General features: G+C 42.3%; 1 protein-coding gene and 1 pseudogene across 9 annotated transcripts in view; one reads left to right on the top strand and one right to left on the bottom strand.

The window, feature by feature from the left end:
* Nucleotides 1–21,879, top strand: part of F13B (coagulation factor XIII B chain) — a 51,974-nt gene that overhangs the window by 5,584 nt on the left and 24,511 nt on the right. Inside the window, exons 2-3 of one of the 9 annotated variants that reach the window (XM_033850505.2) lie at nt 1,140–1,207; nt 14,686–14,886. In XM_033850505.2, coding sequence (XP_033706396.1) covers nt 14,766–14,886 — 121 coding nt within the window. In that variant the 5' untranslated portion in view covers nt 1,140–1,207; nt 14,686–14,765. The other 8 variants (XM_019920521.3, XM_073800157.1, XM_019920520.3 and 5 more) reach the window with 8 other exon arrangements.
* Nucleotides 12,672–13,673, bottom strand: LOC141276535 (ataxin-1-like; annotated as a pseudogene).

Here is a 21,879-nt window from a genome sequence, read left to right as displayed (position 1 = left end):
GAAATGAAGTCAAATTATTACACTTTTAAGAAACCATAACCAGCCTAAATTTTCTGCAGTTCAGGATATTTCTAATCACAGCCATAATAAACAACTTAAGTGATGACTGCATGAGGTAACCTAAATTACAAGACTCTGATAGTGCCTGGCACAAAGTATTCGACTGTTAGCTGTCACTGTTATTTTTCATAGTATTGAATTCTTTTCTACCTCTTCCAACCTCTTTTTTGTCTTGTTTTTCTTATCTGTGTTCTTGGCTCCGGGCACTTGGCAGTTCAGTGGAAGGCCCCGTTCCTGGTGTGTCACGTCCACTGCAGGGTCAGCTCAGGGTCACCCCTGCCAGGAGGCTGGCCTGCCGTTTAGGTGACTTAGCTCTCCCTCCCCTTGTCCCATGACTCCTCATGTGTACTTCTCCTTATGCAGTGTATTGTGATTCTTTCTACACTTCTGTGCTAGACCGAGAACTTCCTAAGGGAAGAAAATGTTTTATAAAAATTCAAATTGCATTTCAGAATTTAATTTTAACAAATCAAATTCTTTAAGGGCTTAGCTTTCTAATTTATAAAGGGGGTGGAAGCAGAGAAACCAGTTAGGAGGCTCTCCCATTAGTCTGGGTTAGAGGTGATCATGTTGGAACCTGGACAATAGAGGTTGTGAGGAGTGGTTCGACTTGGGATACAGTTTGCAGGTGTAAGTGTCCTGAGAGCTCCTACCAAGGATGAAGTGTCTCTCAGAGCTTACAAGTTAAATAGATTACGTTGTGCTGCATGTCATTTATTTACTTCTGAAAAAATGGTTAAAGCTATGAAAAATCTTGAAATTGACATTGAAGTTAAGCGGTTAATTCTTGGAAGAAAGATGTGGGTAAGAACATTACAGAAATCTTGAGATTAATTCTTTAAACTTTAAATTCTTCAAATATACTCTAGAAATGTTGTATTTCACAGTTTGGCTTTGCTGTCTAAAAATCTCACAAACTTAAATGTGGTCATGTATGTTAAAGAGTGGAAGTATACTTTATTTAAATTATTTCATGTATGCGACTTTCCTTTTTTGCCACTGAATTCTCCATGAAATTTTATTTACTGTCTCTATTTGATTAGTGATCTGAGCTTACTTGCTTTTCACTTGCATTTCAGGAGAATGACAGAAAGTCCTGAACTGGCTGTTGTCATATAATCCTTTGTGGCTACAAATCAGCCTAAAGGTAAGTCACCATTTGATTTTTGAAAAAAAAGATAATTTTTTTAGTATATACTTTTAATAGATTCTTTAATAAAATATGGTTTCACTTATAAAGACATTTGGTTAGCTTAATTGACCTCTCAGTATGAAATTTAAAGTCCTTTAATAAATGCTCATTAGGTTAATAGACCCTGTCATTATATATTATTGCCATTTTGTTATACAGCAATTTTCCTGTTAGTTTCTTGAATATATAAGATGTGGTACTAGATGTAACAACAAGTATAATAAACTCCTTTCTGAGCATTTACAAATGACAATACTAGGATGTTTTAAATACATTTTCTAGTTTAAATTTTTATAAAACCCAGTGAGGTATGTATTATTATTTCTACTTCACTGACGAAACAGAAGCTCAGATGTTAAGTGACTCGCTGAATGACAATGACTGGTTGGGACTGGAATCTACAGCAATCTGATGCCATTGGAACCATTTTGATGGAACATTGCTCATAAAAAGTTCATCGGAATTTGAGTTTTTCACATGGTGCATGGTTCAATAATATTTAGAATGTTAAAACGAACTGAATTAGAAAACCACTCGGGGGACTTCCCTGGTGGTTCAGTGGTAAGGAGTCCTCCCTGCAATGCAGGGGACATGGATTCCATCCCTGGTCAGGCCACTAAGATCCCACATGCCACAAGGCAACTAAGCATGCGTGCCACAACTACTGAGCTCACGCGCCTCAACAAGAGAGCCTGCGTGCTGCAAACTACAGAGCCCACATGCCCTGGAGGCTGCGCACCACAACTAGAGAAGAGAAAACCCGCACGCCACAACTAGAGAGAAGCCCGCGCACCGCAATGAAGAGATCCCGCGTGCCGCAACTAAGACCCAAAGCAGCCAAAAATAAATAAGTAATAAATGAATAAAAATATATTTCAAAAAAGAAAACCGGGGACTTCCCTGGTGGCACAGTGGTTGGGAGTCTGCCTGACGATGCAGGGGACACGGGTTCGTGCCCCGGTCCGGGAGGATCCCACATGCCGCAAAGCGGCTGAGCCTGCGCGTCTGGAGCCTGTGCTCCGCAGTGAGAGACCCGCGTACAGCAAAAAAAAAAAAAAAAAAAAAAAAAAAGAAAACCACTAGGAGTTGACTGTTTTAAAAAATTAATCTTTTATTAAAATCCTCAATGTTTTCATTTCCTTTAGTCTTTAACTGGTGCATTCTTCTATTTTCTTTAGTTTTTTTTTTTACCATTATCATGTCGGAAAATCTGATGGTCCTCAGAGAGATGCATGCCCTCAGGATTCTGCAGCAGGATGGGCACAAAACCCAGGGTGTACCTGTGGTAGCCAAGTCTGTATATCAAAGAATACTGCTTGTTGGTTTTTCCTTTAAATAGTTGCTATGCTTAACTTGTATAGTTTGTTTGTTGGTGTATTCTCCATTACTGAACTTCAGCTGTGACTTTACATTTTGTTCAGGCAGTTAAATTTTATTTAAAAATGATTAATTGATTTTAGCTTATTAACAAAAAGATTTAATTGATTTTGATGAACTAGATTAACTCATGATGTTAATTTTCTTCCTTCCCTCTCCCTCCCTCCCTCCCTCCCTCTCTCTCCCTCTTTCCCTACTTCCTTTCTACAACTCATCAGTTCTCTACTTAGTGCAAATCCAACAGTGTTGACAGTGACCTATTTCTTGGCCTGGGTTATATAGCAGTTAGCTTTATAATTACTCATAATTATACAATGTGTAATAGTTGTAAATTGTTTTTGTGCCTGCATGTTTCACAGTATAAGGTAAAAATAGTCTACTTGCATGAAATTTATTAGTGGGAACCATCACTACATATGATTTTTATTTAAGGACCGGGTACATTTTAATACTAATTATCTTGTAAAAACTATTAACATATGAATGAATAGGTTCTTTTTTTTTTCTTTTGACATAAGCAAGTTTTCTGAGGTAAAATTCCCAACAGTATAAATGTACCCTTTATTTAGGTATGCAATTCAATGAGTTTTGACAAACGTATACAGTTGTGAAACCACTACCACTGAGATAAAATATTTCTGTCACAACAAAGTTCCCTTGTGCCCCCTTGCAGTCACTTCTCTCCCATTTAACCCCTAGGTTCTGGAACCTGCTGATGTGAGTTCAGTACCTTTAGTTTTGCCTTTTCTGCTTTGTCCCATAAATGGAATCACACAGAGGTAGCTCCTTGTGACGGGACTCTTTTACTTAGCGTAATGCTCTTGAGGTTCATCCATGTCGACGCATGGCTTAGATTGCATCTCTTTCTCCACAGACTGCTGTTCCACGGTAGGGGGATATATACCCGCTCTGTTTGACCACCCCCCAATTCATAGATGTTCGGAATTTTCACTGGAAAGAACAGGAAGGTGGAAGTGCATATAGTGGTAGGGATTCATGTGAGGAAGGTGGCTGTGATGCCATTTCCTCAGTGAAGAAGGAGATCATAAACATTAGCTCAGAAGCAGATGGGGGACGGTGTGGAGGGGACATTTGGAAAGAAGAAAACAGTCATCTTGGGGAAAGAGAAAGGAAGCAATTTCTAGGTAATTTCAATCATTGGCATAAAATCAGCCAGCCTGGTTGTGCAGGTTTTCTTTAGCAATGTCCAGCTGTGCAGGAATGGAGAAGGCAGATACCTGGATTCAACTTGGAATCCACATAGAGCTTTCCAGTTGCATTCAATAGGGAAGAGCACCAATGGCGTTAACGGCATTTGCAATGGAGATTATACTGAGGGACCCAAGCTAGACGGGAGGGAAAGGAGACCAGCATTGTGCTGGGTGACAGGCACGGGCTGAGGTCCCCTGAAGTGGACACCACAGTGGGAGGAAGCTGTGAGCCGTGGAAGTATTAAGTCAAAGGGTGTGGATGAACCCCAAGAGGTGGTTCGGGCTGGAAGGCTCAGGCTGAGCAGTCGGTGGCCGGGCACTTTCTGAGGGTGACAGCGGCTGTCTTGTGATTGTGTGACGGGGGGTGTGCTGAGTGGACCCAAAGGAAAGGGGGCAGAAACGGAGAGGTGAGGGGTCGGCTCTTTAGCTACAAGGCTGCTGAAGTTCTGAGATGGGGCAGGAGTTGAGGGAAGACCAGGAACCAGGTTTACAGACAAAACGCTGGGGTTTGGTAGCTGAATAGCCTGAGCTTCAAAGGATCCAGGATCATCCTTCAGGGAAGATGGAGAGAAATAGTCTAAAGTCATAAACGGCCATAACATGAAGCCTCCCACCTGTGTGAGGGCCTGTGAGGGAGGTGATGTGTCTAGGAGGGACCACATTTCAGTTAAGACAAAGCGATGGACGTGAGTCTTCTAAGAGAGGAACTGGGTTAATGCAAGGTTTCTATTCTTCTCACAGACTTAAACCAGATTGGGTGTTGAGAAGAGATAACTTGGATGAAATCGTGAATCCTCTGAAAGCTATTCAAATGGTGATGGACACACTTGGCATTCCTTATTAGCAAAGGCAAACGTCTCAGTATGTACAGGAAAAGAAATAGGAAAGCTGATCACATGTATGGAAAGTGCTTTTTGCTTTCCTTGTACAATTTTTAAAATCTGACTTTGTGTTAAAGTTAAAAAGGTATAGGTAACAAACAAACTTTTTCTATTCTTCGTTTCTTTTATCTAAAATTTAAAATTCTTTTTAAAATTCATTTAAAAATCTTTGCTGATTAAGAAAATACTGTCTTTTGGATTGCTTGTTGCTAGTAGCTAGGCTTCCTAACAGGCTTTCTTTTAATTTTTATATTGTTCACTCAGTCCAGAAAGAGTGATAATTAATCTACTATAGTTCTACTTTCACCAAAAAGAGAGAATTCCGGGCTTCCCTGGTGGCGCAGTGGTTGAGAGTCCGACTGCCGATGCAGGGGACACGGGTTCGTGCCCCGGTCCGGGAAGATCCCACATGCCGCAGAGCGGCTGGGCCCATGAGCCATGGCCGCTGAGCCTGCGCGTCCGGAGCCTGTGCTCTGCAACGGGAGAGGCCACAACAGTGAAAGGCCTGCGTACCGCAAAAAAAAAAAAAAAAAAAGGAGAATTCCGATGGAAATATTTATAGCTTCTTTATCAGAGGTAAATATAATGCAGATAATTATTTACTTACAATTTTCATTTGAGGGCATGTGTATTTGTTGGTATGTGTAAAAAATTCCAACCTATATAGAGGAAGAAGGAAATAGTCCAAAAACCTGCTTATTTCTAGGAATACTTAAGGGGGGTCTACATAAAGCAGTGCTTCTGCATCTTGCATAAATTATGGACCCTTTTTTTCTCCAATTATACAGAAGCCTATTTCAGAAACCAGTCTTAGAGAGTAGAGTTTTATTCTATGAATAATATTCCATTATTACTGCAGATAACTTTTGTATTTGGAATAGTGATGGTTTATTTTGAATTATCTAAATGAGACCAAAATGAAACTTGATCTAAACTTTGCCCTTGCTTTGCCAAAGCATCATTAATTTTCATACCTGCTGAACATTGTTGGAGTATTAGAAACAGGCTCTTCCTGCCATCAGTAATTGTGATGGATCTTTATCGAGGTACATTTGAAGAACAGTCCGGTGACATTTATATTCACCTTAACAACGTTATTAAAGACATAGGTTACTCAGTGTCTTCCTTCTACTGTTACTGTCTGTCTGAGGCTGTCTGGGTTCCATGGCCACTTTCCTACAAGATCTTTCAATTCCATGTGTGTTCCTATCTGCTCTAAAATAAGTGCTGACCTACTGGACAGGTAGCAGTGATCTGCTTCCATCACACCCAGGCAGTTTTCGAGTGAAAATCCATCCTGATTTGTAGCCTCGCTGTCAGCGTGCAGGTGTTTGCTCTTCAGCAACTTCTGTGCTCCACGTTTAGAGATGCTGTTTACGTCAGCGGTTTGAAGTATCCCGTTGTATGCCTTGCTCAAGGCTCAGAATGTACACTTAAAAATTCTGCATTTCTTTGTAAATTTCATGGCAAAAGAATCTTTAAAATTACTGGGTTAAGGATATATTTGCTTTAGTTTTTAGAGGAGCACACACAAATACCTACCACTTACTTTGAAATGCGTCAAAAAAGGACAGATGGATAGATGAATAAGTACATGATTTTAAAAAGTATAATAAAATGTGAACAGTAGAATCCAGGGAGAGGTTATGTTTGAAAATTTTCAAATTAAAAAATAATCTTTGAAAATAAGCAGAGGCCACCTTATATTCCTTAACTGGAAGTCACCCAAATGTCCATGAAGAGTAGAATGGGTGGATAATTCGCGCCATATTAGCAGAGTGGAAAACTGCAGGGAAGGAGTTACCTTCTACAGCCCAAGACCAGAACGAATCTCACAAGCAAAATGTTAAACAAAAGAAGCCAGATATTTTAAAAAAAACCAAAAAACTCTAGGATTTCATTTATGTAGAATAAAACCAGGCAAAATTGACCTATGCTGTCAGAAGCCAAGATTGTATTTATACTGGGAGTAGACCTTGCCAATGACCCGGAGCGGGGACTCTGGGAACTAGTGTATCCTCTTGTTCTGGGTGCTGGTTCACAGATGTGTTCAGTTAGTGAGAATCCATTGATCTGTGCACTAATTGTACATGCACTTTTCTCTTAATATGTTGCATTTTAATAAAAAGTTCCTGAACTGAAATAATAATAGTTCCCACCTCACAGTATTATTTTGTAGTTTAAACTAAAACCCATTAGAATGTAAACTCCATGAGGACAGTCATTGGAATCTATTTTTTCACTGCCATAAACCCAAGACTAGAGCATGTCCTGATATAAACCAGATAGTCGAAGCATTTTTCATGAATGATAATTCAGCACAGTGCTTCTCTAATCACCTGCCACAGCATACAACCTCTCTCAACATTAGACTTTACAATCAATAACATTATTCTATCACTGCTCGAGACAATTAAGGCCACTTTTCCCTTTAGCAGTGCAGTCTAGACAACACTGTTTTCATATCAGGGATCCATTAATTCATGTACCTAAGTTCATCCCTTCATTTGATCTACAGTGGTAAAGAAATCAATGGCCACCAATGAACTTTACTCCATGGACTTACATTGGGAAATTAACATTGAAAATTTACCCTGTTTTTTATGCAGCCTGAGTTAATTATTTTGCTGCTGTTATCGTTGACCTCATCGGTGGTCATGTTCTTATTGGACTGTGGCGTGAAAAGTACTGTCAATTAATGTAGTTGTGTATTTTTAGTGTTTTTCTAAACTGTTTTAAATCAAATATAAGGCTTGTTACAAAGGGACTTAGATGTTGTAAATAATTAACTTTTTTCAGGAGACGTATTGTGTACTTAATGAGGAGTCCCTAGTACTTTAGAATGGTTAAACCCTTTATTAAGCACACCATAGAAGATGAGGTCGAAAGGCTTGGCTCTGATTATCATATTAATCATCTCAGGAGAACTCAGTGCAGAAGGTAAAGTTAACTTTAAATATTCTTTATTCTTTAATAATTATAAAGGGAAATTCTAACATTATTTCTCTTGAGCTTTTAATATAGTCTTTCATTTTTATGTACCAATTTTATAAAAAAGATACTTATAAATATAATTTGTTATAATATTTAGACAGACTTTTTCCTTTGAGAAAAACTACTAAACTATTCTTAGAGTAACATAGCTTAGAAAACCAAAACAAGACAAAAAAAAAAAAACCTTTTACATCTTTAGTTTTGAGGGTATAGGAAACCAGGATCTAAAGACTTCAAAGTGTTTTCAGGCTAACAGGCTAACGGTACCACCATTTGAAGCTGTAAGTTAACCTTAATTCTAATTTCAGACCAGAATTCATTCCTAACACTGCACAGCTTGTACCATTTTAATTCTTTGCTCTTAAAGAGAGAGCTTTCATGTGGGAAATTTTAAAAAGAACCATAAATCATCAGCAAGATCTTTGACTGTTGACACCTTGATTTTTATCCTAATTTTTATTCTTTGGTTGAAGACGGTAAGTAATGATTAGTAGGAGGACCATATGATTCTTTATGTAAATGAGGACATGCCTCAGGGTGAAAGCAGGTTTTATTAATACTCAAATGGGACAGCAGGGGTAAATCAGTACTGTCCAGACAAGCAATACCTGTGGACTCCCTAACTGTTAGAAATCTTTCTACCCAGACTGCCTCATGTGTGAGGTGAATGTGAGTGTGCAAGTGTGGGTTATTTAGGAAGAGTTAACGATGTTCTTGGGCTGTAGGGATAAGAAGCCAGGCAAGTCATTAAGTATCAGCAAGAGTAGTAGACAAAGTAGGAAACCACAGCCATAAGCCTCTTTTAAAACACCTTAGGAAATTTCTTGAAATAAAATATCTGACAGATTATATATAATTGCCTTAGTTGAATAGTTTACTACAAATTTTCTGCCAGAAGAGGCTCTGCAATTAAAATTATGAAAGTGAAATTAATAGAATTCATCTTACACGTTTATTTCTACAATAAGATAATTTTTGCATGAAGTTTCCTTTTATTTTTCTGTCTAAATAGGGAAAAAACAGCTGATATAATTGTCTATTATCTATACCATGAAAACACTGCAATATTCTAGCTAATTTTCTAATTATTGTGTAATTATAATCTTCTTTCACACAAACAAAGAAATGTCAGCTGCCTGAAGACAGGGACCATGACCTTATATTCCCATGCTTCCCCCACCCCCATCTGGAATCTTGGGGGCAAGATCAAGTTAACTATGCTCCTCATTTCATGTGACCATCACTGGCCTATGAGAAGTGTCACTTTTGTTTTATTTACACATTTTCCCTCTTCATTCCTGACCCTGAATTCCATTTCCCTTTCAACCCAACTGTTGAAAACCCAACTGTTGGGACGCACTATAATGTTTGATATATCCTTAAATATGCAAATATGTTTGTAAACTATGTCTGGTTTTGTGTGTTTTACATTCATATAAATGGAAGCTTGCCATAGATTTTATCTCCTTATTGTTTCATTTTACTTGCTACTGTTTAAATGTATTTCCTTGTTGCTGAATCTAGTTTGTTGCCCTTTAGTGCTACCTATCTTCATATATTTACTTATCCACTCTCCTAAGGATGGACACATAGTTTCCTCCTAACCTCAAGTAACTCTGAAATGAGTGCTTTCATGTAATCACCTTATTTCTCTGTGACGATTTCTCTTGCCTGTATATATCCCCCATGTAGGGCTATGGGCTCAATTCCTTTTCTTTGTTTCCTGATTTATAACAGATTAGCATTTCCCTCTGCTTTCTGCCTTTTAAAGAGCTGATTTGTGGGAGCTCTTTGCAGACAATACATTTTAACTTCTTGTCACTTTTAGACATTGCAAATTCCTTCTTCCAAAATGTGATGTGTGTGTTTTGTCAACAGTACTTTTCATGGAAAGACATTCTCAATTTTCATATAATCAGATTCATGAACTTTTGCCTATAGTTTCTGCTAGTTCTAAAGAGTCTTCTTTGTAAATCCCTGGTGGTATGGGTATGGAAAATTGTGAGAATTCTCAGGGGACGGGACCTCCCCTGCGCATGTTTTTATCTGCTCCTTCCTTCCATCAGACTCTGGAAAGTTTCTTTTACTCATAATTCCTTGCCCACTTCCCTCAGCCCTGGGAGGGCACTGCTATTATTTTATGTCTCAGGGTAGCAAGAGGGTTGACTGTCGTCCCCAAGGCATTGAAGGAAAAATAATCCCATCCGCCCGGGTCTTCTACACACCTGCCACTTCCTCCCAACACAAACCCTAGGGGCTGCTCAATAACTGCTTTCTTTTAAGTGTATTTATGATTTTAAAGTCTCCAACGTAAGGACAGATTTTTAAAAATAAATGTTTTCTTTGGAGTATAATGTATGCAGAAAAATGCAAAAAATCATAGGATGCCCCTCTATAAATGTTTACTAAATTTTACTGCACCCGGATCAACATATAGAACATTGATCGGCACTCAGAAGCCTCCTAAATGTCCCTTTTTTTTGCGGTGCACGGGCCTCTCACTGTTGTGGCCTCTCCCATTGTGGAGCACAGGCTCCGGACGCGCAGGCTCAGCGGCCATGGCTCACGGGCCCAGCTGCTCCGCGGCATGTGGGATCTTCCCGGACTGGGGCACGAACCCGCGTCCCCTGCCTCGGCAGGCGGACTCTCAACCACTGCGCCACCAGGGGAGCCCCCTAAATGTCCCTTTTTAAAGGACTAAACCTCAGGTAACCATCCTGACTTCTCTGACCATGGTTTATCTGGCATGAGGGTGACGTGCCAGAGGTGGGTGGAAGAGGCTTCCAAAGGGATGCTCTCCAGAGCCATCCTGGAACAGGAGCCAGTGCTGCCAAGCTCCAACTCCCCAGAGACAAAGGAGGAGCCTTCACCCACCCCCTGAGCTTGAACACATCCCCAGAAAAAGCACAGGAGCCCCAGTAGAGCTGTGGGACTGGCCTGGGCCACCAGCTTCCCTGTGGCACCCTCTTCTCCATCCTTCTCTCCCCCGTGGCACCCTCCTCCCATCCTCCTCTCCCCTGTGGCACCTTCCTCTCCATCCTCCTCTCCCCCGTGGCACCTTCCTCTCCATCCTCCTCTCCCCCGTGGCACCTTCCTCTCCATCCTCCTCTCCCCCGTGGCACCCTCCTCCCATCCTCCTCTCCCCTGTGGCACCTTCCTCTCCATCCTCTCCCCCATGGCACCCTCCTCCCATCCTCCTCTCCCCCGTGGCACCCTCCTCCCATCCTCCTCTCCCCCGTGGCACCCTCCTCCCATCCTCCTCTCCCCCGTGGCACCCTCCTCCCATCCTCCTCTCCCCTGTGGCACCTTCCTCTCCATCCTCCTCTCCCCCGTGGCACCCTCCTCTCCATCCTCCTCTCCCCCGTGGCACCTTCCTCTCCCCCGTGGCACCCTCCTCCCATCCTCCTCTCTGCCATGGCACCTTCCTCTCCGTCCTCCTCTCCCCCGTGGCACCCTCCTCCCATCCTCCTCTCCCCCGTGGCACCCTCCTCCCATCGTCCTCTCCCCCGTGGCACCCTCCTCCCCTCCTCCTCTCCCCCGTGGCACTCTCCTCCCATCCTCACCACAGGGAAGCAGGAGAGGACCATCTGCAGAGGTTGAAAACTGCCAATCATGCGGCAACAGCATTGCCGAAGATGAGAGCCAGGGTCTGGGCCTCCCAACATACATCTCCGGAGGTGGCACTCTCCCCTGAACGACTGACATGGTCCCAGACTGTAGAGTTCTTTGGGTTTGGCCTCAGTTCTGGTCCTTGCCTCAGGTCCAAGGAGGGCATGTGAAGCCCAGGCTGTTGCCAGCCCCACCCTCTCCAGAAGCCATCCAAAGGTAAATAACGTTAGTTATTTGGTGGGAGGCTTGGTGAAGGGGCATGAGAACTGCTGAGGCAGAGGATCAAGCAGAGGCTGGTGGATGGGGGTGAACTGCCCCCAGCCCAGCCATAGACCCTGGGACAGAACCACACATCAAAGCGACAAGCACCCAAAAGAAGAATCTGGGGGGACCCTCTTATATCCAGGGGGCCTCCTGCCTTCCCACCACAAAAAGAAAAAGTCCTTCAGACATCGGAACTGCTCCTGCGGCTGAGGGCCGTCATCTTTGGCTCTTTCCCTCTGACCTCTGCCACTTGCTCCCAAAGCCTGACTCTCCCCTTGTGGGAGCGAGGGCTGGAGATGAAAGAACAGGGAGGCCCTGCGGTGTAGACCGTTTCTCACTCTGCGAGCACCCATCCTTCCTGGCCCAGGACTGCTTCTCCCATCACGGCCCCCTGGGCTGTCCAGACGGGAGGCCCTGGGATCAGGAGCAAGGGACCAACCTCGGAGGCTGCCTCCAGGCCTCCCTCTCCGGGTCTCACAGCGGGGTGTGTGCACCTTGTCTGACGGCTCCCGGCGAGGCCGGCTCTGGGTGAAGCCCAGTCCTGGTGGGAGAGGTTCCTTTCCCTGCACGGATGCCCTCGGCCGCCTGGCTTGACCTCCTGCACGATGAGCCAGGGACCCGGGCGCGCAGCCTGGCCTCCTCGCCTCGCGCGCTGTGTCTTTGGAAGCTCCGGGCAGGCTCTTCTCCTCACGGTCACACTGCTCTCTGGACCTCAAGACTGTCCTCTGGCCTTTCTCAGGTTGGCAGGTGGCCTGAGAAACCGAGTTACCATTCAAGCTCTGCAAACTGATGGAGCTGCAGACGGCCCCCACCTGTGGCCGCTGGTGGAGCCGAGGCAAGAGCGGTGCAGTCCGCCCAGCACTGCCGGAGGACCCACCCGGCCTCGTGCGAAGAAAGGATGCTCAGGGCACCTGGGTGCTCACCAAGCAGGAGCGCAGCACGACCATCCAGGCACTGGCTCTCCTGAATGTCCACGAGTCAACCTTCCACCCCCACACACCTGGCACCGCCGACGGGTCTCAGGTCCTCCACGTGCTCCGTCCCCGCGGCATCTCACCCACGGCAGCTGGGTGGTGGCGCCTTTCAGAAGACGGGAAGGCAGGTGGGAGGAGGTGGTGCCTGTGATGATAGTGGCCTCTGCTCTGGGAAGGCGCCTCTGGCCTGCGTGTCCGAGCTTGATGCCACCAGGATCTCTGAGCCTAGGGGTAGTGGCCTGGGTCAGGACCCACGGACGCCAGGCTGCCATTGGCTACAACCACCGCTTTGGGTAAAGGTCTGTGTTTCATCAGTGCCTGTTGGGATTGAGGGCAGAACGCCTGGGCCTGATTTTTCTCGGCCATCTCTGCTGAGTTCCTGGTTGACCCTCGCCCCTCACCCTGATGGTCGGAGGTCTGATGGGACAGGAGGCGGACGCTGGGCTCATCCTCTGAGCTGCCACCACACGATACTCTTGAGAAGATAAAGCGCCAACCACCCTAGGACCTCAAGTCTGGGTGTAGGGTCGCTTGATGTGTCTGCAACAGCACCTCCCATCATGCAGTCTGAGAACCTGAGAACAACCATCCATCCCTCACATTCTGCCACCGGCACCGATCCCTGCCTTCAACCTTTTGTTGCAGTGGGGCCAGTTCTTCACTTCCCGTTTTACTACATTTCTCCTGGCTCTCTCTGCCTGACAGCCGTGGCAGCTTCCAGAACGGACTGGTCCTCCTGAGGGGTAAGAACCCAGCTGGCACCTGATGGAGGGGTTCCAGGCAAGTGTACCCACAGGCAGCCTGCATATCTGATGAGAGATGGGCATTGGACCTGGAGCAGGTCCATGACTGAGCTCTCCAGTGAGGTGACAAGGGCCCAGGCGGAGTGGCTGGGGGCTTGGTTGAATGAGTGGGGGAGGGGCTCCTTCTTCCAGGAGTGGCACAAGTGGGGAAGGTGGGAGGTGGTGAGGTTGGCAGAAAGAAAAAGGAGGGGACTCAGTAGGAAATTAGGTGGCACGGCGGAGACAATCATAGGTCTGTGAGGTTCACCATGAGCATCAACACTCATGTTGCTGTGTAATATCCCTTGTGTGGATAGTCAGGCGTGTGTTTGTCTTTTCTGCTGTCAGTGGGCACTTGGTTGCTTCCAGTTGGTACCACATGCAGAGACTTGCCAGGAACACTCTCTTACACATGTGGCTGCACAGAGATGTGCTTTCAACGTGGTTTGTACACATTCTGTCGTACTGTTTTCTCAGGAGAGGTCGTACCTGTTTACACTCTTACTTGCAGTGGTCTTGAGCTCCCTTTTCTCCATGTCCGCCCCAACCACTGGGGTAGTCAGTCTCTTCCAGGTCAGTCATTCCTCTGGATGTATGGTTCTATCTCACAGTGATTTAAATTTGCCTTTCCCTGGTGACTGATGAAGCTGAGTCCTCTTTGCTAGACCTCGCACCGTTTAATGTAAGGTTCTCACTCAAGTCTTTTATTTTTTCAGTTGGCTGTCTGTCTTTTTCTTAAAAAACAAAACAAGACAAAAGCCATTCATATGAAAACTTGTAACTGCGTATCTTAAGGAGAACCTCATCTATTCTAGAACTTTCCCATCCAATAATACAGTGGCCAGTAATCGCATGTGGCTTTTGAAATGAGACTAGTCCATATTGGGGTGTGGCATGAGTGTAGATACACACTGGAGTTCAGACTTAGTAGGAAAAAATAATAATGCTTTTAGTATATTGGGTTAAATAAAATCTGTTATTAAAATTAACTTCAACTGTTCCTTTTATTAATGTGCCTGCTAGAAATTTAAATATACATATATGGCTTGTGTTCCTATTAGAACGTACTGTTTGACAAAGTTAGGAAAGGCTTCTCTGAGGAACTGGCCTGCCCAGATTTGTTCTGACTCTTGGGTGTTGTTGCTAGCAGATTACTTCCTGATTGAAAAGGATTGGCAAAAAATACCCTAAAATGTTAAGTAATAAAAATAAGTACTGGGTACTTATGGGTACAGAGTGTCTGCAAACACTTTGAATTTAAAAACCTATTGTCACTTCATCACAAATTGTATGGTTTTAAATATATTTTTCAGTGTTCAGCTTGATATTTTCTCATTTCAGAGAAACCCTGTGGTCTTCCAAGTGTGGAAAATGGAAGGATTGCCCAATATTACTATACTTTTGAAAGTTATTACTTTCCAATGAGCATAAACCAAAATCTGTCATTTTCCTGCTTGGCTGGTTATACAACTGAAACTGGGAAACAAGAGGCCCAGACCACGTGTACGGCAGCAGGATGGTCCCCAGAACCACGGTGCTTCAGTAAGTCAGTGGTGGGGTCAACATCACGTGATAACACGGAAATAAATGAGCTTGTAAAACTAGCATCCCCTAAAATATGGCAGGTGTCTAAACCTTTTGGTAGATAAGAACAAAATTGCTGGCCAACTGTCTTTTTTACAAAATGAAAGCATATACTGTAATTCTGTAAATCACGTCTTTCATTAAAATGTTATCTTCTTTATCTGTTTGTAATATTACCCTGTGAAGAGAATACTGATAGTTATTGAAATTGTTATTATCACATTTGCAAAGAAGAGAGGCACCACTGCATGAACACAACCTGAAGGGGCTAGTGCGCCACAGCTGGCTGGGAGGGATTCTGGGAAAAGGTCTGGAGCTGCCGAAGAGGCAAGAGACCTCCAAGAAGCCTGTGTGTGAGCACAGGTCACAATCCACACCTCCTCTCCCGGGAGCCTGTGCAGCCCGCCACCGCCGGGTCCCAGGATCCAGGGACAACTTCCCCGGGAGAACGCATGGCGCGCCTCAGGCTGCTGCAACGTCACACTGGCCTCTGCCACCGCAGGCTCGCCCCACACTCCATGCCCCTCCCACCCCCCGGCCTGAGTGAGCCAGAGCCCCCGAATCAGCGGCTTCTTTAACCCCATCCTGTCTGAGCGAACAAAAGACGCCCTCAGGCGACCTACACGCAGAGGCGGGGCCAAATCCAAAGCTGAACCCCAGGAGCTGTGCGAACAAATAAGAGAAAGGGAAATCTCTCCCCGCAGCCTCAGGAGCAGCGGATTAAATCTCCACAATCAACTTGATGTACCCTGCATCTGTGGAATACCTGAATATACAACGAATCATCCCAAATTGAGGAGGTGGACTTTGGGAGCAATGATATGTATATATATTTTTTCCCTTTTTTCTCTTTTTCTGACTGGGTATGTCATGCTTCTGTGTGAGATGTTCTCTGTATAGTTTTGCTTTTACCATTTGTCCTAGGGTTCTGTCTGTCCTTTTTTTGTTTGTTTGTTTGTTTGTTTTTTAGTATAGTTTTTAGCGCTTGTTACCATTGGTGGATTTGTTTTTTGCATTGGTTGCTCTCTTCTTTCTTTCTTTTTTTATTACTTTTAAGTAACTTTTTTAAATAATTATTTTTTATTTTAATAACTATTTTATTTTATCTTCTTTCGTTCTTTCTTTCTTTCTTTCTTTTCTCCCTTTTATTCTGAGCTGTGTGGATGACAGGCTATTGGTGCTCCAGCCAGGCATCAGGGCTGTGCCTCTGAGGTGGGAGAGCCAAGTTCAGGACATTGGACCACCAGAGACCTCCTGGCCTCACATAATATCAATCGGTGAGAGCTCTCACAGAGATCTCCATCTCAATGCTAAGACCCAGCTCCACTCAACGACCAGCAACCTACAGTGCGGGATACCCTATGCCAAACAGCTAGCAAGACAGGAACACAACCCCACCCATTAGCAGAGAGGCTGCCTAAAAGCATAATAAGGTCACAGACACCCCAAACCACACCACCAGACGTGGACCTGCCCACCAGAAAGACAAGATCAAGCCTCACCCACTAGTATACAGGCACTAGTCCCCTAGCCAGGAAGGCTACACAACGCACTGAACCAACCTTACCCACTGGGGACAGACACGAAAAACAACAGGAACTATGAACCAGCAGCCTGCAAAAAGGAGACCCTGAACACAGTAAGTTAAGCAAAATGAGAGGACAAAGAAACACACAGCAGATGAAGGAGCAAGGTAAAAACCCAGCAGACCTAAAAAATTAAGAGGAAATAGACTGTCTACCTGAAAGAGAATTCAGAATAATGATAGTAAAGATGAACAAAAATCTGGGAAATAGAATGGAGAAAATACAAGAAACATTTAACAAGGACATAGAAGAACTAAAGAGTAAACAAACAATGAGGAATAACACAGTAAATGAAATTAAAAATTCTCTAGAAGGAATCAATAGCAGAATAACTGAGGCAGAGGAACGGATAAGTGACCTGGAAGATAAAATAGGGGAACTAACTACTGCAGGGCAGAATAAAGAAAAAAGAATGAAAAGAACTGAGGACAGTCTCAGACACCTCTGGGACAACATTAAAGGCACCAACATTCTAATTATAGGGATCCCAAAAGAAGAAGAGAAAAGGAAAGGGACTGAGAAAATATTTGAAGAGATTATAGTTGAAAACTTCCTTAATATGGGAAAGGAAATAGTTAATCAAGTCCAGGAAGCACAGAGAGTCCCATACAAGATAAATGCAAGGAGAACCATGGCAAGACACATATTAATCAAACTGTCAAAAATTAAATACAAAGAAAAAATATTCAAAGCAGCAAGGGAAAAACAACAAATAACATACAAAGGAATCCCCATAAGGTTAACAGCTGATCGTTCAGCAAAAACTCTGTAAGCCAGAAGGGAGTGGCAGGATATATTTAAAGTGATGAAAGGGAAAAACCTACAACCAAGATTACTCTACCCAGCAAGGTTCTCATTCAGAATTGACGGATAAGTTAAAACATTTACAGACAAGCAAAAGCTAAGAGAATTCAGCACAACCAAAAGAGCTTTACAACAAATGCTAAAGGAACTTCTCTAGGCAGGAAACACAAGAGAAGGAAAAGACCTACAATAACAAACCCCAAACAGTTAAGAAAATGGTAATAGGAATATACATATCGATAATTACCTTAAGTGTAAATGGATTAAATGCTCCAAACAAAACATAGAGACTGGATGAATGGATACAAAAACAAGACCCATATATATGCTGTCTACAAGATGCCCACTTCTGACCTAGGGACACATACAGACTGAAAGTGAGGGGATGGAAGAAGATATTCCATGCAAATGGAAATCAAAAGAAAGCTGAAGTAGCAATTCTCATATCACAAAATATAGACCTTAAAACAAAGACTATTACAAGAGAAAAGGAAGGACACTACATAATGATCAAGGGATCAATCAAAGAAGAGGATATAACAATTGTAAATATTTATGCACCCAACATAGGAGCACCTCAATATATAAGGCAAATACTAACAGCCATAAAAAGGGAAATTGACAGTAACACAATCATAGTAGGGGACTTTAACACCCCACTTTCACCAATGGACAGATCATCCAAAATTAAAATAAATAAGGAAACATAAGCTTTAAATGATACATTAAATAAGATGGACTTAATTGGCATTTATAGGACATTCCATCCAAAGACAACAGAATACACTTTCTTCTCAAGTGCTCATGGAACGTTCTCCAGGATAAATCGTATCTTGGGTAAAAAATCAAGCCTTGGTAAATTTAAGAAAATTGAAGTCGTATCAAATATCTTTTCCGACCACAATGTTATGAGATTAGATGTCAATTACAGGAAAAAAATCTGTAAAAAATACAAACACATGGAGGCTAAACAATACACTATTTAATAACCAAGAGATCACTGAAAATATCAAAGAGGAAATCAAAAATACCTAGAAACAAATGACAATGAAAACACAACGGCCCAAAACCTGTGGGATGCAGCAAAAGCAGTTCTAAGAGGGAAGTTTATAGCAATACAATCCTGCCTTAAGAAACAAGAAACATCTGAAATGTAAAACCTAACCTGACACCTAAAACAATTAGAGAAAGAAGAACAAAAAAAACCCAAAGTTAGCAGAAGGAAAGAAATCATAAAGATCAAATCAGAAATAAATGAAAAAGAAATGAAGGAAACAATAGCAAAGATCAATAAATTTAAAAGCTGGTTCTTTAAGAAGATAAACGAAATTGATAAACCATTAGGCAGACTCATCAAGAGAAAAAGGGAGAAGACTCAAATCAATAGAATTAGAAATGAAAAAGGAGAAGTAACAACTGACACTGCAGAAATACAAAGGATCTTGAGAGATTACTACAAGCAACTATATGCCAATAAAATGGACAACCTGGAATAAATAGACAAATTCTTAGAAATGCACAACCTTCCGAGACTGAACCAGGAAGAAATAGAAACTATAAACAGACCAATCACAAGCAAAGAATTTGAAACTATGATTAAAAATCTTCCAACAAACAAAAGCCCAGGACCAGATGGCTTCACAGGAGAATTCTATCAAGCATTTAGAGAAGAGCTAATACCTACCCTTCTCAAACTCTTCCAAAATATAGCAGAGGGTGGAAAACTCCCAAGCTCATTCCACACGGCCACCATCACCCTGATACCAAAACCAGACAAAGATGTCACAAAGAAAACTACAGGCCAATATCACTGATGAACATAGATGCAAAAATCCTCAATAAAATACCAACAAACAGAATCCAGCAGCACACTAAAAGGGTCATACACCATGATCAAGGGGGGTTTATCCCAGGAATGCAAGGATTCTTCAATATACGCAAGCCAATCAACGTGATACACCATATTAACAAATTGAATGAGAAAAACCATATGATCATCTCCATAGACGCAGAGAAAGCTTTTGACAAAATTCAACACCCATTTATGATAAAAAAAACCCTCCAGAAAGTAGGCATAGAGGGAACTTACCTCAACATAATAAAGGCCATATATGACAAACCCACAGCCAACATCGTCCTTAATGGTGAAAAACTGAAACCATTTCCACTAAGATCAGGAATAAGACAAGGTTGCCCACCCTCACCACTGTTATTCAACATACTATTGTAGGTTTAGCCACAGCAATCAGAGAAGAAAAAGAAATAAAAGGAATCCAAATCTGAAAAGAAGAAGTAAAGCTGTCACTGTTTGCAGATGACATGATACTATACATAGAGAATCCTAAAGATGCTACCAGAAAACTACTAGAGCTAATCAATCAATTTGGTAAAGTAGCAGGATAGAAAATGAATGCACAGAACTCTCTTGCATTCCTATACACTAAAGATGAAAAACCTGAAAGTGAAATTAAGAAAACACTCCCATTACCATTGCAACAAAAAGAAAGAAATATCTAGGAATAAACCTACGTAAGGAGACAAAAGACCTGTATGCAGAAAATTATATGACACTTGAAAGAAATTAATGATGATACAAATAGATGGAGAGATATACCATGTTCTTGGATTGGAAGAATCAACATTGTGAAAATGACTCTACTACCCAAAGCAATCTACAGATTCAATGCAATCCCTATCAAACTACCACTGGCATTTTTCACAGAACTAGAACAAAATAATTCCACAATTTGTATGGAAACACAAAAGACCCCGAATAGCCAAAGCAGTCTTGAGAAAGAAAAACAGAGCTGGAGCAGTCAGGCTCCCTGACTTCAGACTATACTACAAAGCTACTGTAATCAAAACAGGGTGGTACTGGCACAAAAACAGAAATATAGATCAGTGGAACAGGATGGAAAGCCCAGAGATAAACCCACGCACATATGGTCACCTTATCTTTGATAAAGGAGGCAAGAATATACAGTGGAGAAAAGACAGCCTCTTCAGTAAGTGGTGCTGGGAAAACTGGACAGCTACATGTAAAAGAATGAAATCACTACAGTCCCTAACACCATACACAAAAATAAACTCAAAATGGATTAAAGACCTAAATGTAAGGCCAGACACTATTAAACTCTTAGAGGAAAATATAGGCAGAACACTCTATGACATAAATCACAGGAAGATTCTTTTTGACTCACCTCCTAGAGAAATGGAATTAAAAACAGAAACAAATGGGACCTAATGAAACTTCAAAGCTTTTGCACAGCAAAGGAAACCATAAAAAAGACAAAAAGACAACCCTCCGAATGGGAGATTTGCAAATGAAGCAACTGACAAAGGATTAATCTCTTAAAATTTGCAAGCAGCTCGTGCAGCTCAATATCAAAAGAACAAACAGCCCAATCCAAAAATGGGCAGAAGAACTAAATAGACATTTCTCCAAAGAAGATGTACAGATTGCCAACAAACACATGAAAGGATGCTCAACATCATTAATCATTAGAGAAATGCAAATCAAAACTATAATGAGATATCATCTCACACCAGTCAGAATGGCCATGATCAATAAATCTACAAACCATAAATGCTGGAGAGGGTGTGGAGAAAAGGGAACCCTCTTGCACTGTTGGTGGTAATGTAAATGGATACAGCCACTATGGAGAACAGTATGGAGGTTCCTTAAAAAACTACACATAGAACTACCATATGACCCAGCAATCCCACTACTGGGTATATACCCTGAAAAAACCACAATTCAAAAGAGTCATGTACCACAATATTCATTGCAGCTCTATTTACAATAGCCAGGACATGGAAACAACCTAAGTGTCCATCAACAGATGAATGGATAAAGAAGATGTGGCACATATGTAAAATGGAATATTCCTCAGCCATAAAAAGAAATGAAACTGAGTTATTTGTAGTGAGGTGGATGGACCTAGACTCTGTCATACAGAGTGAAGTAAGTCTGAAAGAGAAAAATAACATATGCTAACACATATATATGGAATCTAAAAGAAAAAGAAAAAAGGTCATGAAGAACATAGGGGCAAGACGGGAATAAAGACGCAGACCTACTAGGGAATGGACTTGAGGATACAGGGAGGGGGAAGCGTAAGCTGGGACAAAGTGAGAGAGTGGCATGGACACATATAGACTACCAAATGTAAAATAGATAGCTAGTGGGAAGCAGCCGCATAGCACAGGGAGATCAACTCGTGCTCTGTGACCACCTAGAGAGGTTGGATAGGGAGGGTGGGAGGGAGGGAGACGCAAGAGGGAAGAGATTTGGGGATATATGTATATGTATAACTGATTCACTTTGTTATAAAGCAGAAAGTAATACACCATTGTAAAGCAATTATACTCCAATAAAGATGTTAAAAAAAAAAAAAGAATGAGGGGCTTTTACAGAGAGTTCTGCAGGAGACCGAAAAATGCTTGACATTGGCCTTAGGAAGCATATATAGGGTTGTTACTCTAGTATTTTATCATTTGAAAGACTCTCCTTTGTATGACAACTTTTTCTCACATAATATCCATTGAAAAATGTGTTTTT

This window comes from Tursiops truncatus, chromosome 1 (assembly GCF_011762595.2).
Source record: "Tursiops truncatus isolate mTurTru1 chromosome 1, mTurTru1.mat.Y, whole genome shotgun sequence".
NCBI classification, from domain to species: domain Eukaryota; kingdom Metazoa; phylum Chordata; class Mammalia; order Artiodactyla; family Delphinidae; genus Tursiops; species Tursiops truncatus.
Note: the sequence above shows the minus strand (reverse complement) of the source record. Positions and strands in the feature narration are given on the sequence as shown.